The sequence below is a fragment of the Fistularia commersonii genome, chromosome 14, assembly GCF_037954325.1.
Source record: "Fistularia commersonii isolate RoL2024-O1a breed Wild chromosome 14, RoL_Fcom_v1.0, whole genome shotgun sequence".
NCBI lineage: Eukaryota > Metazoa > Chordata > Actinopteri > Syngnathiformes > Fistulariidae > Fistularia > Fistularia commersonii.
This window is the reverse complement of record NC_141297.1, coordinates 3,050,797-3,064,828: the sequence shown is the minus strand read 5'-3', so window position 1 is coordinate 3,064,828 and position 14,032 is coordinate 3,050,797. Positions and strand designations below refer to the sequence as shown.

Below are 14,032 nucleotides of genomic sequence, written 5' to 3'. Positions count from 1 at the left end.
TAATGTTAGCTTGCGTTCACTCGAAGCGTATCTGGCCTCGGCGGTACCTTAGAGGAGCTCTTCGGGCACGTCCTCCTGGCATACACGTCGGACATAGCCGAAGCCTTCAGATGTTGCACTTCGGTTCCTCCCTGACCAAAATTGTGTCTTCTGCTCCAACAGAATGTCCTGGTTCAGTGGTTTCCTAGTCGCCAGAGTGGACGACCGCAAGACTGCGTGGGGGGAGCGCAATGGCAAGAAGTCCAAACGGAAGGGCGGCTCATCTCTCTGCAACCCACGTTACATGAGCTGTCTGCGGGATCCGGATGCAATGGAGCCCCAGTCTGGGGCCCCCCTCCACCAGCACCACCGCGGAGGGGTGGCAGGGGCCGTCGGAGGCGGAGGCGGCGGCAACTTCGGCGTCCGGTGCGGTTGGCAGGAGGACCACTACGGCAAACGAGGCGGCGCTCCGGGGGAAGGGGTGGGGCTGAAGTCGGTCGACTTGGACTTCGAGGACGGGGAGCTGAAAGGCAGGAAAGGAGGGTGCAACGGCGGCGGCGGCGGCGGCGGGGACGCGGGCGACGACGGTCCCAACGGCGCGGCGGGCGTGGTGACGGCTGCAGACTGCTGGCTCAGGGTGGTGCGGGTTTTCCAGTCCAAAAAATTCCAGTCCCGCAAACTGGAGCGCCTATACCAGCGTTACTTCTTCAGGCTCAACCAGAGCTCCTTGACCATGCTAATGGGGGTGCTGGTGATTGTGTGCGGCATCATGCTAACCTTCCACTGTGTCCACGCACCCCCGCACGTGGCCTACTCGTCAGCCCTCTCCGTGGCAATGGCGCTCTTCATGGCTCTCATGGTCGTCTGCAACCGCAACGGCTTCCATCAGGACTACATGTGGATGGTCAGTTACCTGGTCATCGGCGTCTTGGTGTCGGTCCAGGTGTTCGGGGTGTTCATGGTGGCGCCCCGAAGCGCTTCGGAGGGCATCTGGTGGTCCGTGTTCTTCATCTACATCATCTACACGCTGCTGCCGGTGAGGATGAGGGCGGCCGTGCTGAGCGGAGCCGTGCTGTCAATCATACACGTGGCCACGACGTGGAGGATCAACCAGGAGGACAAGTTCCTCTGGAAACAGGTGAGACACGCTTTCCGTCTTCGTTCGCTTTACCGTTCGCCAGGCCCGACGCCGCGCCCGTGTGAAAAGGCGGGAAACATTTTTGCCTTATCCGTCACGTTGCGTCCGTGGACGTCTCCAACCGCCGCTCTTCACCGTTTCGGTCCTCCTCGATCAGGACGGTCGCAGGTGAATCACCGGTCGCAGCATCTGTTGTCGGCGACCCACTCGTGACTTTAACTCCCCCTTTTCCCCTGCTAAGATAACTTAACGTTTGTCGTTGGACAAGAGGTGGAATCACCCTGGACCTTCTCACAGGGCCACGTAGGGTAACACAAGAAGATGCGCAACCAGTCACATGACATCCACTTCCTCATTTGCGCATCCTAACACACCCGCTATGTAGCGTGTACGCTATGTAGCGCGTATGCTATATAGAGACACGCCGCCATTGTCGGTGAACCCGGCGGGAATCGAACCGGTGACCTTCTGGCTTCTGCTCAACAAAGTTTTAGCTAATCCCACCAATCATTCCATATGTCTTTATAAATATTTACAGAATAACCAGTTTTCCTTTAAACCCAAGAAATCTGACGCAGCACCACAGATGTGACCTTTAGATGCAGCTAGTAACAGTGCAGGATTAGCGGTATAGATAGCGGACTGTCGCTACTTCCTGTATATGCTAGCGTGTAACACACTGCGTTTAGGTTTCTTGTTCCACATTATGCATTAGCATCTTTCTCACTAGCTTTCAACAAAGTTTTAGCTAATCCCACCAATCATGCCATATGTATTTATAAATATTTACATACATAACTTGCTAATTTCTGATCGGGTCTATTTTTATTTCTTTTGTCCGATTGGCGATGCCGGACCGGATTTGGTGTCGTCTTTTAAATATGCAACCGGTCAGATGTGTTCTGGGGGGTCAGTTCCTGTTAGCCGCTCCACTCGTCCCACCGAGACGCCGGTATTTTCTGGCGCGATGGAGCGCCGGCGGGAGGCGGAAAGTCAGGAATTTGTTTGTTTTGCAAGTAGCTTGATTTAAAAAAAAAAAAAAAAAAAAAAAATGTCCTACACGGAAAAGTTGTGTCACAATCCAGACGAAGGTTGCTTTTGGATGATAAAACTCCTCATCAGCCTGGGTTGCGGTAATATTCCTTATATTTTGTCGCAAAAATACACATTCATCCCGCCGGGCAGCGGTTTGAGCTTTATTTGAAAACAGCAATCAAAGCAATTTAATCATTATGTTACAAAGTGGACATGGCAATCACATCAGCGGCTTCCTGTTCCAGCTCTCCAGCAGATACCGAGCGGCGTTAATATTCATCCGGAGTTGAGTTTTTACGGCTGGCCGGTGGATTTAAGTCACTTTGGTTTTAGCTCCGCTTTGATCTCGGCCAACTTGTGAGGAAACATCTGGGTTTGGGCTGCTTAACGCTCCGCTGTGTTCACCAGATAGTCACTAAGTTTGCCCGTCTGCTGTTTGATGTCGGGCAGGCGCAGCGCAGGGGATTTCTCTCGCCGTGTCAACACAATGGTCAATGTTTCAGCTACGGTGTAGAGACGGTGGCGCTTTGCTGAAGATAAGGTGGCAACAGAAACAAGTGGATTTGTCCGAACCGTCGGGACAGCAAGTGATTTAAAGTGCTTGGAGAGAAAACTGCCAATTAGCTTATTGGCTAATGCACGATCCAGAGTATTTCGCCGTACCGCCTCACAGCGAGAAGGTCCCCGGTTGCGTTGGGTTCTCCGGGTTCCTCCAAAAGTCCAAACACTGCAGGAGGTTCTTTGGAGACACGGAAACGGGGGTCTCAGACTCCCGGCCCTCGGAACAATATTTTGAAATCGAATCTTTGTGTGTGTTAGTGCGGCCCGGCCGTTTTTTCCTCACATGCATCTTGGGGTTTTATACAGTGGGCAGAAAAAACAAAACAAAAAAAAAAACGGGCAAGTAAAAAAATGAAAAAGTAACTTTGCAATGTATTTTTTGCTTCAAAATTTGAAAACAAAATGTTTTTTTGATAGAAAAAAACATCTAGAGAGATTGTTAAAACCACATTTTCTTTTCTTATTTCTATAAAAAAACACACACACAAAAACAGTAGCAGAAATTAGGGGCAAAAATTAAAAAGATAAATTTTTGATAACCAGAATAGCCACCATTAGCCTTGTAACATCATGCCTCCTCTTATGCATGCTACCAATACATTTTCTAATAAATTCTAGTGGCAAATTTTCCCACAGTGACAAGATTTTCTCTTTTAACCCAATATTTTTAGGGTGTCTTCTTCTTTTTTCGGCTTTTCATCAATTCTTTTTTAATATTCCTTTTTAATATTAATTCGCCATGTATTTTTTTTAGAGAAACAGTTCATTGCATGTAAAGATTTTTATAATTTACCTGTTTATCTCTTTTACACTAAAACAAAGGAAAAATTTGGACTTAGTGCTACTTTTAGGTAATGATTTTACCCGTCCGGCCCCCTTGACAACGAAAAGCGGTATATCTTTTGTGTTCTGAGGCTGTGTCGGTGGTCAAAGAGTACAGTCTCCTTTAGGATTTTGACACCAAACAAGGAGCTAAGTATGCTAAAGTTAGCCTTCCAGAAAAAAAACAACAAATTTTCCAAAAAATTAAAAATCCAAACTACGATGGCAGCAGAACGTGTTCACGAAAGCTGCATCCAAAAACACTGCAGCAGTGAAAGCTAGAGCAACAAGTAAAAATTATGTTTGTTTTTTTTTTACATCCATGCAAATGCATATGTGATATTTTGGATTTGAATGAGTCATAAATTCAGTTCTTTAACAGGAGGTTATATTTATTTTACATTACATTTAGTTACATTTACAGTGAACCGTCACTTTTCTGGGTGATAATTTGTGATAATTTTAATGATATTTACAGATATATTAACCCTCAACGATCCTTACCTCAACCCTTTTCGAACTTTACGAAAAAAAATCCCATTAAATGTAAAAAATGTTATATTTTTAATAAATAAATAAATAAACACCGGTTCATCAGGTATTACAGTATCTTCAAGTTCTTTTGTATTTTCTTATCACGACATATTTTACAGGGCTTTTGTGGCGCAAGTCGTTGCAGCGTGAGACCGCACTCTTCCAAGTAGATCTCGTATTTGACTTATTTTATAGAATTAATTTTTGTGTAATTCGAAGGAGATCTCATATTTGATTTATTTTATGAAATGATTTTTTGTGTGATTCAAAGGAAATCTCGTATTTGATTTATTTCACAAAGTGAATTTTTGTGTTATTCGAAGGAGATTTTGTATTTGATTTATTTTATAAGATGAATTTTTGTGTAATTTGAAGGAGACCTCGTATTTAATTTATTTTATAGAATTCATTTTTGTGTAATTTTAAGGAGATCTCATATTTGATTTATTTCATAAAATGATTTTTTGTGTAATTCAAAGGAAATCTCATATTTGATTTATATCACAAAGTGAATTTTTGTGTTATTCGAAGGAGATTTTGTATTTGATTTATTTTATAAGATGAATTTTTGTGTAATTTGAAGGAGACCTCGTATTTAATTTATTTTATAGAATTCATTTTTGTGTAATTTTAAGGAGATCTCATATTTGATTTATTTCATAAAATGATTTTTTGTGTAATTCGAAGGAGATCTAGTATTTTATTTATTTTATGAAATCAATTTTGGTGTCATTTTACTACATGTTCTGCCATTTTTTTTGGCTATTTCATCAAGAAAGTAAAATTCAAACACAGCAAAACTACCCAAAAAATCCAAAGTAGCGAAAGCTCCACCCACTGTATAAGTAAAATAAAATATCTTTATTTTTGGAGCAATTTTAGTTACATTTATACTATTCCCATTACATGTGGCCCTTCGAGGGCCACCATTATACGCTGATGTGGCCCTCGGTGAAAATGAGTTTGACACCCGTGACCTACAAGACGTCTGGCGCTGTTTTAGTGGACGTCTTCCCGGTTGGTCCGGCTCCCTCCGAGCTCTGACGCCATTCATGTCCCCCGTGTTCTCGGAGGGAGGGGGGGGGGGGGGGGTTCGGGTTGTCGCCGCACAGCGTGTCGCCTGTGCTCGGTGCCAAAAGACCCCGGGGGCTCGCCGGAGGTCAGCGGGCCGAGCGACCGCCCGGGTCGGACGGCCCCTGCGTGTGTGTGTGTGTGTGTGTGTGTGCCTTGTGCCACAGAGGGAGAATACCATGATATAAAGCAGTATCACTCAGGTCTCTGTGCTTGCACACAAGGGACGCTTTGTCCTTTTTTTCGCTGAGGGCGGGGTGACGAGGGTTGAAGCCGGACAGCGTAGCGGCCGCTCGCGTTCTGATTGGCCGATATGTCCTGGATGTTTCAGTGTCCGCGGGGGGGAACGTAAAACGGGGGACTTAAAACGGGGTAAATGTAGTTACGAACCGATGGGTTTTGCTTTTTAAATCCGAATCGTCGGAAAATGCTGCGGCTGAGAAAGCAACCGAGTCACTGGTGGTTTCTGTGAGGAACCACGCAAAAGTCATTCATTCATTCATTATCTTCACTAGCCAATCCCTGCTGCCGTTGTTCAAGAGGCGGGGTTCACCCTGGACCAATCACAGCTCCGCATATAGAGACATACAACCATTCACCCTGTCATTCACACCTCATAGACAACATTCACACTCACTCCTGTCATACAGCCTTTCACCCTTTCATTTACAGACCAACAACTATTCACCCTCTCATTCTCACATCATAAAGAGATAAAATTCACTCACTCACGCATCATAAAGCGTTCACCCTCTCATCCACCCAAATTTATAGACATACAAGCATTCACCCTCTCATTTACATATCACAGAGGCAACCGATCATTCACATAAGCCATTCATAAGTCCAATAGATTTTCACTCACTCATTCACGCCTCATAATGAGACAACATTTACTCACTTGCTAACATGTCATACAGCCATTAACCTTCTCATTTACAGGTCATATAGAGACAACCAACCATTCATCCTCTCATCCACACCTCATCAAGACATACGACATTCACCCTTTCATTCACCTGAATATAGAAACATACAACATTCAGCCTTTCATTCACCTGAATATAGAGACATACAACATTCAGCCTTTCATTCACTTGAATATAGAGACATACAACATTCACCCTTTCATTCACCTGAATATAGAGACATACAACATTCACCCTTTCATTCACCTGAATATAGAGACATACAACATTCAGCCTTTTATTCACTTGAATATAGAGACATACAACATTCAGCCTTTCATTCACTTGAATATAGAGACTTACAACCGTTCACTCACTCATTCACAACTCCCAATGAGACAAAATTCATTCACTCACTCACTCATGTCATGCAGCCATTCACCCTCTCGTTTGCAGGTTATATAGAGACAACCAACCATTCACATGTCAGATAGACATGCAGCCATTCACCCTCTCATTCACACCTCATAGCATTCACTCACTCATGCATTCACCCTCTCTTTCACGCGAATATATAAACATACGACCATTCACCCACTCATTCACACCTCTTAATGAAACAAAATTCACTCACATATTCACACTAATATAATAAATAATATATATATATATTATATATATATATATATCATATAATATAATAAATAAATATAAATAATTTTTATTATTATTATTAAATAAAAAAATATTGTTAAAAAATAAATAAAAAATATGATAAATAAAAAAAAATGAATAAATAAAATAACTGCTAACAGCTAAGACAATTTATATTTCATTATATTTCTTATTCTTCCTCCTTTCCACTATTGTCTATTACTGTTATGTTTTTACTTGAAACTCTGGCACAACAATTTCCTTCGGGATTAATAAAGTTGTTCTCTCTCTCTCTCACACGTCAAAGAGACATACAACCATTCACGCCTTAGAATCGGACAACACTCATTCACCCTCTCATTTTCCACGTCCTAAAGAGACATTCGTCATCTCATAATGAGACAAGATTCACCGTCTCATCCACTCCTCAGATGCTACCATTCACCCTTTCATTCACAGGTCTGGCGGCGTTCGGGGTCACGAGTCCCCCTCGGACGCCCCCTCCCCCCCCTCCTCCCCACACAAATCACCGTGTTAATGTTGTTATTATAGATTAATTACCGAAGATGAAAGCTCAGATTCGTGGGAACCCGGTGCATAATGCAGCGCGAGGCAATCCATCAGCGGCTCCAGCAGTGTTTGCCGTCGTTAAGTGAATGAATGTCATGAGATAGCTGCGGGCCCGCTCCGCTGTTTATTCCTAAGGTCATCTGTGCGCTGTACGACACGGCAGCGCTGCGCCATCAATCACCGCTCCACGCCGGCTCGCAAGCATTTCCTCTTTCTCCAGTAACTCATTAACCTCCTCCAAAGTTTTCTGTCTGCGCCACTGGGTTTCCCCGACGATCCGTCTTCGCCATTCGAATTGTTTCATTTCGACGGCGATGTTGAGTCGGGAAGTTTAGCGTCTCGCTATTAGCGAACTTTGCTAATGGCTATTAGCAAAGTTCGCTAATAGCGGGCCTGCTCCACTGTTTATTCCTGAGGTCATCTGTATCGCTATTAGCAAAATTTGGTAATAGCTATTAGCAAAGTTTGCTAATAACTGGCCCGCTATGCTGTTGATTCCTAAGGTCATCCGTCTCGCTAGTTGCAATGTTTGCTAATAGCGAGCCCGCTCCACTGTTGATTCCTAAGCTCCTCTTTCACCAAGGTAGAACTTTGCTAATAGCGAGCGCACTACTGTACCATTTTTGAATGACACGACACAATGCAGTCACCGGACGACGCCACACGCTATTTTTTCAACCCGACGGCGGTAAATGTGGCGTGTCGTGACCCGACGCGTCCGCTTTTCAGCTGCTTCTCCTGGACCTGGTGCTGGGAGGCTTCTCTTCCCACGGTGTCCAGGCTAACTATATTTCCCACACCTGTGGATGGTAGCTTGCTTTGCGGCTTGTGAATGAGAGGATGAATGGTTGCATGTCTATATGACGTATAAATGCGAGGGAGAATTTTTTATGTTTCTGTATTCGTGTGAATGAGAGGATGAACGGTTGTCTGTATTTTTCCCTGTGAGCTGGGATAGTTTCTGGTTCTCCCACCAACCTGACGGCAAGATAACCAATATAGAGAACGAATGAATGAATGATTATTGTTCTTTCTCACACAAAGTATATCCTAACACGGCCACGGAAACAAGAGAGTCGTGGGATACAGTTCAAATACGGCGTTTGCTTTCGGCGCGTGGCGTTAGCTTCGTCTGCCGAGGGTGACTCGGGGCCCTTCCCCGACGTCCGAGCGGGGTTTTCTCCGAAAGACGCCGAATGCCTCGTGAATTCTGCCCTTGCGGTATTTTCAGCGCTGCGTATTTCCTGGACAGCCTTTGCTCCGGCGTCTCTTCTAGTACAAATGTTGTAAACGCAGGATTAGCTGGAACACGCCGCGGCGGTTTGTCATGGAGACGTCTGCTTCTCTTACATGTGGGCTTCGCTCGGCTGTCACGCCTGTTGTTTTTTGCGTCATCGTGTCTGTGATCCTCGGACTTCACAGCTGAAATCAATTAGCTTGAGTCTTACAGCGCACACACACACACACACACACACACGTGCCTGCATGTCCCACCCATCCAGGCATGTGTAACACACACACACACACACAAACCATCCCGTGCTTGATTATGGTCAACGCCTTGCCGTCCCTGTTGAATATATGTCAGAATTGCTGCTCTTAATTTGAGTTTTGGTGACAAAAATTGACGATTAAATGCATAAATAGTGTTTTGATTGTTGTAATTACTTTAAACTGAGGAACTTAAGTTGCGCATCCATTCATAAATAAACCTATACGGAAAATCACGCGCTAAAAACCTATTCTGTACTCCTGAAGCTTAAACCTTAAAAATGCATTTTTTTTTCCCTAATTAAACACCTCTATTTGTATGTATTTTACAGATATGTAGTTAAGTTTGACTATTATTCAATTCTCATGAACGCAGTCGGGGTCATCTGCGTCTAAGTTTGCTCTGGGTGGAGATAAAACCGCTGTTTGGCTGACCTTCATCACCAGAAAGTAATTCCAGCACGATTCCCGGCGTTTCCTGCTTGTCCAGTCGCAGCATCGTGCCGCGGTTTTACCAGGACGCCACCGAAGTGGCGTTTATTTGGCTTCAGGCTGGAAATGCCGGCAAATTGCTGCGTCCGTTACCAAAGATATATATATTTTTTCATTTCGGGGCAGTGTAGTTGACTGTTTCTGTCCCCTCCCCCCCCAAATAAAACAAAAAATGCGTTTTTTTTCGTTTTGTACCAGACAGAAAAATAAATAAAAGCGCCCGGTCGGACCAAAAAAAAAACAAAAATGCTACTTTCTCCACGCAAGCCGTAATTTAAATTACACTTGAATAATTTTTTTTTTTTTGGGCCGTCTCTTCACACGTGCTTGGTGCAGGTGGAATTAAACGCGTAATCCTGTTGTGAACGCTTGGACGACGTTCCAGCGCTTGAACGGGCCTTTACATCTTTTACATCCTAATATTTACATTTTTTTTTTTTTTTTCGCCCCTCATTCCCTCAAACAATGGCCGCCGTTGTCGCGTGGACGTTGTCTTCGTGACACGAGTGCGGCGAGAGGTCAAAGACTGGCTCCTAAAAATACCCGACCCTTCGGCGTTTTTTGCAAACTGTTGCGTCACACAGAGCGGCCTTATCAGAGTCTGCGTCAAGCTAGCGGCCAGGTCGCTCCATCCCCCTTTTCTCTACACACACACACACACACACACACACACACACACACACACACAGAGACAGCGGCCTGCCTTTTCACATTCCCTGAAAAACACATGGGCGAGGGCTGTATATTAACGCAGCGAAGATCTTTGACCGGTGCAGGAGATGGTAGGTGACGCCCCCCCCTTTCTTTCTTCCATTAAACAGCTCAGCCGACCAATCAGGGCTCTTCTTGGACCCCATGTGACACGTCCCTATGGCAAACTCACGCTCCGGCGTTTAAAGTGTTTTAACACACATTCGATAAGATAAGGGCTTTGAGCAGAAATGTGCCCGAGCTTGAGCGCGAGGCCCTTTTTTTATTTTATTTATTTCCATTTCGGCAGCGCTTATGAAAGCGGGAGCGCATTTTAATCAGGGTACATTTGGCGTCGGCCCTATCAGCTGTTCACAGTTTCGCCGCGGCGCCGGCTAGCCGGAATAACCTCGCGCAACCGGCGCGCATCAAGATGGGAGCCTCGGATCCCTGCGGAGGAAGTGTCAGCCTGTAATCACCTGTGCAAAAGCCGCGGCTACAGAACGAGACCCCCGGCCACCTCCCACCCCCGTGCACGAGGAGACGAGGAGGTGCAGATCGGAGGAGAATCCGATATTCTCCCCGCGCCGTCCGTCCGCAGCCTCCTTGATAAATAATTTGTGCGTTTAATGTGGCGGCAGCATTTTAACGAGGATGCCTGTCACATGTGTATTTTTTTTTTTTTTTTGGCTAGCAACCTGGTCAGGAAACTGACAACTGATGGGTTGTGCACACACACACACACACGTGCACGTGCACACATGCATGCGCAGTTTTTTGCAGACTCAGTTGCAACGCTGACACAATATGATTCTCTGCATGATTTTTTTTCACTGTTTATTAATGAATTAAAGTTGCTCATGACACGGGCTACACGCACATGCACACGTGCACGGACACGCGTACACACCGAGGTTGCCATTCAGCCAGACCGTGGACCAATAAGAGCGCCTGAAATGAATTATCAGTTTAGCATCACTTCTGAGAAGGACGGGGAATAAACAGCATCGCTAAGTGTCTCCCTCAGTGCTTGTGCTCGGTTGGTCCAGCGGTTGCCATAGAAACAGGTACGACTCAAGCAGCCGAGACCCAATTCATTCTGCTGGTATACAGTTTGGTAACCGTTGCTTGGTGTAAAGAAAGAAAGGAGGAGGGGGGGGAAAAAAAAAAAAAAAAGAAATTCAGTTCAAAATTGATTTCTGACGTTCACCTCGGCCCCTCGGAGAATCCGGAGCCGTGGGAAGCTTTTCAGAGACGCGCTACGGTTTTCGCCGCTCCAGTGCATTCCTGCTTTGTTTTCCTCCCCCCGCCGCTGTCAAAATGAGACAGTCCATAATTAAACATGGGTCATATGAGTGGAGGTGGAGGGGAGTCGCGAGGCAGAGATGCACAGGATGTTGTTTGCCAGTTGTCTGGTTCGGGGAAGCTTATCTCTGGCCAGCTCGCTATGACTGGGCATGTTTTGTGTCCGGGCGCCGTGGAAACAGTGTAACGTGTATTTTCAGGCCTTTTTTTTTTTAAAAAAAAAAACGAAACACCGCTTTCTAGACCGACCTTGAATCAGATTTTCTATTCAGATGATTTGTTTATCGGCGAGTTCCCTCGCAGCCTCGCGGTGGAAAGGTCTTCCGATGAGACGAGCCTCCTCCCAGAGGGTCGCTGTGGGGGATTCTGCGTTTAGAAATCCATTCGTTATGATATTGAATAAAAAAAAAAAAAACAAAAAAAAAAACTCCGGTGGCAGACACTTTTAATAGTCACACTCTCTTCACAGAAGTCACACCCGTCCGGCTGCCAGCTCGAATGTGTGGTGTGGAGTTTTGTCAGTGCCGGGACCCCCGGCGTGTATCTTGCGTTCGTTTTCGGCTCGTTTCGTGTGAGGGAAATAAATCCGGCGGAAGACAGGTGTTTTAATTGTTTCCAAAAAAAGAAAAAAAATTGAGCAATGACATCGGCGGGTTTATTTTATCTCCATGGATTCCCGTTCAGGAAGTTCTCCAACCCAAACAGGATTAATAATAACAGCCGCGCGTTGTCCGTCATGCCCCGGTGTTGGCAGGAGCGGTGTGGGGAATAGTCAGCAGGCCCTCGGTCCAAAAAGAGATGAAGCTCTGCGAAATTCCAGAACCTGGAGGCCGGAAACTCGGCACAGATTGGCCAGGAGGTTGAAAAGTCAAGCGGCCACGGAGGCGGATCGTAAACTACCACCTCTTCATCTCAGTCATCACATTGTCTCGGTCATACATGTCCTGCACCCTCGTAACATATTCTTCTTTTCCTTTGGGCTTTTCCCTTCAAGGGTCAGCAAAGCATATCAACCTTCTCCATCTAACCCTCTTCTCTGGATCCTCCTCTCTCACACCAACTAACTTTTTATATCCTCTCTCAAACGTCCATGAATCTTCTCTTTGGTCTTCCTTGAGACCTCTTGCCTGGCAGCTCAACCTTCAGCAACCTTCTGCCTTGATCTTCACCATGGTTTGGACATGAACAGAGGCGTGTTCAAACCGTCAGTTTGTCTCGGTCATACATGTCCTGCACCCCTGTGACAAAGAGAAAGGTTGATGCAGATGGAAGGTTTCAAGAAAGATGGGAATGCATATATATAACATTTTGGATTCAAATGAGTGATGAATTATTTAATATTAAGGAGGAGTTACCTTTATTTTTCAGTACATCCGGTTACATTTAGTTACATTAATGCTGTTACAGTAACATGCTGCTCTTTGAGGGCAACCATTATGCTGGTTAGGGTTAGGGTTAGTTTGACACACCTGATCTAGACCACCGTTTCCACCAATATAGCTTCATCTTCCTTAGCTTCTAGCCTCGCTACCTTTTGTCCTGGTCTTCTGGACACACGGTTTGTCAACCTTCCTTCCCTGCATCATGTCAACCGACTGGCTACCTTTTCCTGTCATCGTCCCAATATAAAAAAGTCCCAGACTCTTGCCTTTTCTCTATCTGCTTCTTCGACCCACAGTAGCCCAATGTCCACAGGTACGCTGTCGGCACCGATGGCGGTCGTTGTTAATTTGCACATGTGGTTTTGGCAGTTTTATGCCAGACGCCCTTCCTGACAAAACCCTTCTTCTTATATTCAACCATGAACTACCACGGTTTGCAGAAAATCAGCTGTTGTTACGATTTCTTCTAAAACTTTTTGTTTAAATTACTCAGGCTAATTTGCAGAAAATCAGCTGTTATTATTCCGATATTTTTCTTAAACTTTTTATTTCATTACCCTGGCTAATTTTGTGTTTTCATCTCTCTGCCTGGTTGAGCCTCGAGCCCATCGCTCCATCAAAACGTAGTTTGCTAATTTCAATTTTTAGAGTTATCAAGGTAGACTCCTGTAGAACTTTTCAGTATTTTGTATCAAGACAGGGTTTGCGTTCTTAATAATGTAGCTGCCGTCGTAGCAGAATAGTCAACGCAGCCCCCTTTAGCTCCTACTCCGAGGCGGTGTCTTTTTACAGATCCGTGGGAACGCATGGCGAGGCTCGGTGGAACTCATTCCTGGCCTGTGGTCAGATACTCCTTGCGGGAATGTGCCTTTTTTAAAAAAAACTCCTGTGGTCGGCGTTCGGCCGTTGCTATCGGAAGGTTAGCGGTTAGCGTGCTCAGACGCTGAATCCCAACTCGGGCCTGGTTAGCGCCTTGAATGGCAGTTCTGCAAAGCGCCAAATAAGCGGAGACCATTTCCGGAATCCCATCGTCCGCGGCCGGACGGGAATCGGCGCTCTCGAGATGATCCGAGCAAGATCTAGACGTCGGAAGAAATCCCCCCCGATAAATCATCTCTTAGTCTAAACTAAGTGAATTGGATTTATTCTTCTGTGTTTTTAGGAGAGCGCCGGCGGCGGCTTTGTGTGGACTGGACACTGTCAATGTTTTCACCTCAGAAAATCTCATTTATCTCTTCAATTTTTGTTTTACATGTCCACGGCGAGTCCGCGGACACGTCAGATAGGATGGAAATAGTTTGGATTTCCCCGCGAGTATTCGGTATTGTTTATTTTCTCTCTTGGGAGAGACGGCGAAGCTCAGCCGGGCTTCACGTAGCCGTTTTGTTTTTAAGGATCTG

The 14,032-nt window shown here is 45.4% G+C and overlaps 1 protein-coding gene across 1 annotated transcript in view; it reads left to right on the top strand.

The window, feature by feature from the left end:
* The window catches only part of LOC147226886 (adenylate cyclase type 6-like), a 58,213-nt gene that overhangs the window by 4,794 nt on the left and 39,387 nt on the right, over positions 1 to 14,032 (top strand). The window contains exon 3 of the mRNA XM_086160036.1: positions 163 to 1,117. Within this exon, the coding sequence (XP_086016162.1) occupies positions 163 to 1,117 (955 nt within the window). The remainder of the gene's footprint in view (positions 1 to 162; positions 1,118 to 14,032) is intronic.